This window comes from Colobus angolensis, unplaced genomic scaffold (assembly GCF_000951035.1).
Source record: "Colobus angolensis palliatus isolate OR3802 unplaced genomic scaffold, Cang.pa_1.0 Scaffold307, whole genome shotgun sequence".
Lineage (NCBI taxonomy): Eukaryota > Metazoa > Chordata > Mammalia > Primates > Cercopithecidae > Colobus > Colobus angolensis.
In genome coordinates, this window is record NW_012116344.1 from 814,821 (window position 1) to 822,340 (window position 7,520).

General features: G+C 36.6%; 1 protein-coding gene across 2 annotated transcripts in view; it reads left to right on the top strand.

Moving 5' to 3' along the window:
- The window catches only part of WAPAL (wings apart-like homolog (Drosophila)), an 85,323-nt gene extending 82,907 nt beyond the window's left edge, over positions 1-2,416 (top strand). For both annotated transcript variants that reach the window (XM_011950414.1, XM_011950415.1), the window contains exon 18: positions 59-2,416. In XM_011950414.1, coding sequence (XP_011805804.1) covers positions 59-124 — 66 coding nt within the window. In that variant the 3' untranslated portion in view covers positions 125-2,416. The remainder of the gene's footprint in view (positions 1-58) is intronic.
- The last annotated feature ends 5,104 nt before the right edge of the window (positions 2,417-7,520 follow it).

Consider the following 7,520-nt stretch of genomic DNA (forward strand, 5'->3'; position numbering starts at 1 on the left):
TTCTTAAAATCTGTTAAATATTAACTGTTACTTCCTTTCGCCTTCATCCCCCTTTCAGTGTGCTGTTGGAACAACTGGCCAGAAATCTATCTCTAGAGTGATTGAATATTTGGAACACTGCTAGCTGCTTTACCTTTGCTTCAGGTGCTCGGTAATGCTGGAGCTATCCTTAGACAGAGAAAAGTCAAGTTATGAAAGAAGTCCTTGAAGATGTACCAAGAACATTCATCAGTATCATTCGTGTTTGGATTTTTAAGGCCACCTGATTTCTTCGTCATGCATTCGGCATTTGCTAAATGACAGTTACTACATCAATCTGCAACTATCAAAAATGAGGGAAAAGGTTCAGGCTGTTAACAATTCCATGCAGTATTTAAATACATTTACTTTGGCAGAGTTTATACCCTCCCCTTGTTTTCTTGCTTTATTCTGGGCAAGTTTGAAGGGGAAAATTTGTGCTGCTGTTAGTGCAACTGCTGTGTATGTTGAGCCACTGTTGTCATGCCAGCCAGGTGCAAAGGCAGCTTAGCTACTGAGGTAGCGAATGTTCTGAGGACATTCTAGACAACAGCTTAGTTCCTTTTTCAGGCTCATTTGCTTTTGCTTTTTTGTTGAATGATTCCAATCGTAAATAAAGCTTTTAATAATTTTGTGAATTTTTTGGTTGTTGTTCCCTGAACTACTGTCTATATTTAAAATTAGATGGAATCCAAAGATACATGGGATTAATAGTATATTTTTTTATTCTTGATTAGGTTTGGGTTATTGAACTACTTTTTACTTTTGAGACCACAACCATATTCAATATTATACCGTAATGTGTCATGCTGTAGACACAAGAAAAACAACAGTTTGCGGGAATATTGTATAAGATGATGTGCCCTGTTAAAGGAAGAGGCAAAAGAGTCAAACCCAGGGTAGTTTACACTTAATGCTAGAGAGGCTCTTGAAACATTACTAGGTTTTGAGGAAAGACTCTCTAGATATATTTTCTAATGTTCAGTACAATAAATATAAGGAAGCTAAAACACCAATGTGGAATTCATGTTTTCAGATAACATGTATATTCTTCTATAGAGTGACAGGATCAATTGCATAAGCGCAAAGCCTTAAATTGCTGGTTTAGAGAAGACCCTTTTTTCATTCAGATCCTTTGTTCATAGAGCGGTTATTTGAAACACAGTTATGGAACACAAAACATTTTGTAGATTTAATATCATAACATTGCAAATTTTTCTTGTATTTTTCAGACCACTGGTTATACTTTTTTTTTTCTTTTCCTTTTTTATTGATTGGGCCTGAATACAGGCTTTCTAGAGATCTTTTTCATTAATACTTTTAAATACTTTCAGGTAGTACACATCATGTTTCTTCATTGGATTTGTAAAACTTGAAGCCATAAAAATATTAGTTTGGTGTGTATTGGGGAAAATAGCTAAAAGTCTAATTTTTACCCATTTAGACTTTGTTATTTCCTTGTATAAAGTGACAAATCGGGGCTCTTGTATCAGTGCCAGCTGTAATGTTTTTAAATGCAGTGGCTGCCTTCTGTTGTCTTCCTATTTTTGATAATGCAGATTGTTGGCAAATCTATAAGGAAGTAACTGATTCCAGGCAAATTGTTTTCTTCCTTCTACCCACCCCGACCCCTACCCATCACCTTTTAAGAACATACTACGCCAGTGTAACGTGGGAACCATTGAGATTGTATTTGCCCTGAGTATTAAAGCTAGCTTAGCAAAGTACTTTTAAAAACATATTGGTAAATGATACCCATAAAATTAAATTAGTTTTATTTTAAAATGCAAAATACATTGATATTTATTAATCATTGGATTTAGGGAAAGGGACAGATTTTTGGTGAACCTGACTTGTGGCAGATGGTAATGAATATTATAAAACATTTGGATGAGAACAATCAGGGCGAACTACATTTTTCTGTTACACTGGTAATCATTTGAAAATTGATTTACCTCAGTGTTTAACAGTTTTTTGTTTTGTTTTGTTTTTTAAATAATAACTAATTGTCAAGCACTGATAGAGATGCAGATTTTGGTGGGGGGAGGTGGTGGGGGAGATAATCACTTCACCAACTGCAGTGCATTTGTGTGTTTTTAACCCTCAGAGAACTCTGCATTTTAGGGTACTTGAGGCTGACTTGCAAATTAACTAAAAGTTTTAAAGTAACCTTTTTTTCCATTGTAAATATTTCTGTAAATACTACCAATTGGAAATTAGAACAGTAGAGTACTTTTCTGAATCCAATCCTATTTTTATTTTATACAGTATTTCTCAGCTGTGATCTTTGGAGCAAAAGCCAACGGCAGGAAAAAATAGTTTGTACCAGTTTCATGAAGTATGTCTTTGGGTTTTTGTAAATAATTTTAACTCAAATAAAATTGCTACTTTCAATACACATGTTGTCTTTAACATAAGTCTATTGGAGGACAAAAGTGTCACAAACTTTATAGCTGACTCTAATGGGAAATACACTATCACTTAACACACATTTAACCAATTTTTGTTAAATATTTTATTTCTATATGTTTTTAATAATACTTATCTGAATATAATGTGAACTCAACAACTCAGGCCAATTAGGGACTGGATTTTCAGTTAGGCCCTTGACATACTTACTGTTGTGATTTAGGTATTTTTTGCTCCTATGAGTATGATCCAGGACTTATTTGCTTCTGAGGTTTTACACTGCTTTTTAGATTTTTTAGTTTAAGTTTTCTTCTTAATTGTCAGTCCTTAGGCCTCCTGCATTTACAAGTAGATTCCTCAACCTCTCCTTTACTGCTTTTAGCCACAAAACTAGATTGAAGGATCTCTCCTGGGAGTTTCCATCTACTCTCCCCACTTAAACATGAGTATGTAAGAGTGGTTTCAGGATGCAGGCTATGGATATAGAAAGACAAATCACACATAAAATTTGAATCCTTTTTCTGATACATGTTTATTGACTTTGAGTAAATTCTTGGACCATTAAGCTTGTTTCCTCAAAACAGGAAAAGTAGGGATAGTGCCTATCTCGTGGTTGTGAAGATTAAGTCAGTACATGTGAAGCATTAGCACAACATTCTAAACTTAGGATGACCGGGCACAGTGCCTCACACCTGTAATCCCAGCACTTTTGGGAGGCTGAGGTGGGCAGATCACTTGAGGTCAGGAGTTCAAGACCAGCATGGCCAACATGGTGAAATTGGTCTCTAATAAAACTACAAAAATTGGCCAGGCATGGTGATGCACACTTTTAATCCCAGCTACTTGGAAGGCTGAGGCAGGAGAATTGCTTGAACTCAGGAGGCGGAGATTGCACTAAGCTAAGATTGTACCACTGCACTCCAACTTGGGAAACAGAGCAAGATGCCGTCTGAAAAAATAAAAAGTAACCTTAACTTGGCAATGGTAGCTTTTATCGTCTCACTATTTTCTATCAGGAAGGTAAAATACTCTTAAACAATGGGGTAGCATATTGTTATATTACTGAGGTCAGTGGGGCTTGGGTTACTTTAACAGCAACTCTACAATTGCTGTTTTCAAATTGATCTTGTTAATATCTTGTTCATGACTAATGAGGGAATTGAACAAACTTCAGTATTAAAGTATTTCAAGCATGGGGGTGGGGCGCAGTGGCTGTAATCCCAGCACTTAGGGAGGCCGAGGTGGGTGAATCACGAGGTCAAGAAATCGAGAACATCCTGGCCAACATGGTGGAAACCGTGTCTCTACTAAAAATACAAAAATTAGCTGGGCGTGATACCTGTAGTCTCAGCTACTCGGGAGGCTGAGGCAGTAGAATCGCTTGAACCCGGAAGGCAGAGGTTGCAGTGAGCCAAGATCGCACCACTGCATTCCAGCCTGGGCGACAGAGCGAGACTCCATCTCAAAAGTATTTTAAGCGTGTCCTTCAGGTTTTTTCTTGGATGTAGAACGGGTTGAAAGAGGCTTGCACAATTCCCTGTCATGGTCTCCTGACATTGGATGTGTAGATGAATAACTTTATGGATAATGTCTTTGAACAAAGAATTTGAATAAATACTGAGTGTTTTGGTCAAACCTCTTTCCCTGTTTAACCTGTGTGTGCAGTTTGAATACTCCAAATGCCATGTACTGGCTTAAGGAGCCAGTTGAGTTTATAAAACCACATCTGTATACTGCCTAGTTGTTAGTTATAAGAACCTGTCTTGCTATCTAGAATTGTATTATAGTGAATGTAGGTAAATGTAACTATCCTCTTGCAAAAATTGTTAAGTAGATTGTCATATATTAAAGGTGCCTATCATAACCCCTAGAGTAACGAGTAAAATATAATGCAGACACATATAGCTGGAGCTGCCAGAGGAAATTAAAAGAAACACTGGAAAATATTTGATTAATCAGAGGAAGGCAGGGAAGGAGTAACTAACAAAAATGAACAAGAAAAGTAGAAAACAAGAAGCAGGACAAATACAAATAAGCAAAACATACTTTCCTTGTAAGGAATAAGCCAAAGATGTCCACTAAGCCTAATGACATGAATAATTATATTAAATGTAAATACACTAAAAGGCAGAGATTGTCAAACTGAACAGCCAAGAGACACTAAATACAAATATACAAATGGTATGAAAGTAAAAGGATAGGAAAAGATGTACCGTGCAAATACTAATCACAAAATTGGAGTGGCTGTATTATCAGACAAGATGGACTTTAAAGACAAGGGAATATTACCAGATCTATTAAGGGGAAAGGGTCTCTAACAGGAAGAAATAACAATTCTGCCTGTGCATCTAATACCTGATAGACCTTTTATACTACATGCAGTTAAAAATTTAAAGGAGAAATAGACAAAGTGACATCATAGTTTGATATTTCACCCTTTGGAATTAATAGGATACATATATATATATGATATATATCAGTAAGGATAGAGAAGCTCTGAATGACAGTATCAACTATCTTGACATAATCGACATTTATAAAACATTACACTGAGCATATTTTTCAACTGCACAAAAAATTTTCACAGACCATCTGATGGATCATAAAACAAGTCTCAATGAATTTAAGATGACTGAAATCTTAAAGGGGATATATCTTCACCCCAGGGAGTTAAATCAGAAGTCAATACAATATCTAGAAAACTTTAAAAAATAATACACTTCCTAGTAGTCTTTGAAGGGGAATTAGAAAGTTTAATGATCTGAATGACAAAAAACAACATATCAAAATTTGTAGAATACACTTAAAGCAGTGCTTAGAGGAAAATTAAGAAGGCTTAAATTATCCTAATTTCTATGTGAAGCTAGATGAACAATTAAACCTAAAGTAAGTTGAAGGAAAAAAATATCAGCAGAAATTAATAAAAGACAAGTAATAGAAAAATTTTACCAAAGCCAAAAGATGATTCTTTGAAGTTAATAAAACTGATAAATCCTTAGCAAGACTAATTAAGAAAGAAAAACACCCAAATTATCAACGTCAGAAATAAAAGATGGAATACAGATGCTATAGGTATAAAGGGATAAATAATTTTAAAATTTTTATAATTAAAAGATTTGTATTACTTAATAGAGACAAGGTCTTGCTTTGTTGCTCAGGCTGGTCTTGAACTACTGAGCTCTGATCCTCCCACCTTTGTTTCCTAAAGTGCAAGCATTACAGACGTGAGCCACCACACCCGGTCAGATAAAGAATTTTGTGAATAACTTAAGCCAGTCAATTTTACAAATTAAATGAACAAATTCCTTGCAAAACAAACATACCAAAACTGACTCAAGGAACAGAAAGTCTCATTAGCCCTATATTCAAAACAATTGAATTTGTACTTTAAAATCTACAAATAAGTCCTGTCCCAGAAGACTTCATTGATGCATTACATGAAACACAAGAAAGAATTAATATCTGTCTTACATAGAAAGTAGAGATAAGAATACTTATCAAATCAGTGTATAAGGCTTACCTATATATCCCCAATACAAAACGCAGACAAAGATATTGCAAGGAAAAAAATAGCAACATTTTATAGATGTAAAATATTTAACAAAGTATTACAAAATCAAATCCATTACTATATAAAAAGTATAATACATCACAACAAGGTATTTATCAAAGGAGTGCAAAATTGTTTTATTATCCTTTAGATACAGAAAAACCATTTTCCAAAATGCAACACCTATTCATGGTTAAGAAACAAAAAAGCAACAATGCAGTGCCTCATGCCTGTAATCCCAGCACTTCGGGAGGCCAAGGCAGATGAATTGCTTGAGCCCAGGAGTTCGAGACCAGCCTGGGCCACATGGCGAAACCCCTTCTCTATAAAAAAACACAAAATTAGCCAGGTGTGGTAGTGTGCGCCTGTGGCCCCAGCTACTTGGCAGCTACTAAGGCAGAAGAATTGCATGAGCACAGGAGGTTGAGGCTGCAGTGAGGCGTGATCACACCACTGCCATACAGCCTGGGTGACAGAATGAGACTCTGTCTCAAAAAAAGAGAAAGAAATAGGAACTAATATTGATCCCCCTCCTCAGAAGAGAGCATGTTTGAAAAGTGTACAATATAATTAAACATGATGAGTCATTGAATACTTTCCTCTGAAAATCAAAAACAAGGCAGAAGTGTCCAATATCAACACTTCTACTTTGTTTAAAAGCAGAATTGACAAGCGGATTCTGAAATTCACATGGAAATGCAAAGGACATAAAATAGTAAAAATAATCCTGAAGAATAACAAAGCTGGAGGACATACACTATTGACCTTTCAGTTTCACGGTGAAATCACAATGGTCAAGACCATGTGATACTGGCATGAGGACAAGATCAATACAATGAAGGCAGAGCCTAGAAATAGGTCAACAGACACAAGGTCAACTGATTTTTGACAGAGGCACCAGAGCAATTTAATGTAGAAATTAAAATATTTTTAACAAATGGTTATGAAACAAGTGAATATCCATGTTTAAAAAAAAAAAAACCTTGACCCTTACCTCATGCTAAACAAAAATTAATTCCAGATGGATCATAGATCTCAATGTAAAAGCTAAAACTATAAAGCTACTATAAAAAGAAAGCACGAGGCCACGCGTGGTGGCTCATGCCTGTAATCCCAGCACTTCGGAAGGCCGAGGCCAGCAGATTGCCTGAGCTCAGGTGTTGGGAGACCAGCCTGGGCAACACAATAAAACCCCGTCTCTACTAAAATACAAAAAATTAGCCGGGCGTGACAGCCTGCGCCTGTAGTTCCAGCTACTTGGGAGGCTAGGGTGGAAGGATCACCTGAGCCCAGGAGATGGAGGCTGCATTGAGTGGAGATCAGGCCACTGTACTCCAGCCTGGGAGATAGAGCCATACCTCGTCTCAAAAATAAAATAAAAATTGGTCGGGCACAGTGGCTCACGCCTGTAATCCCAGCACTTTGGGAGGCCGAGGCGGGTGGATCACGAGGTCAGGAGAATGAAACCATCCTGGCCAACATGGTGAAACCCTTTCTCTACTAAAAATACAAAAATTAGCTGGGTGTGGTGGCTCGCACGTGT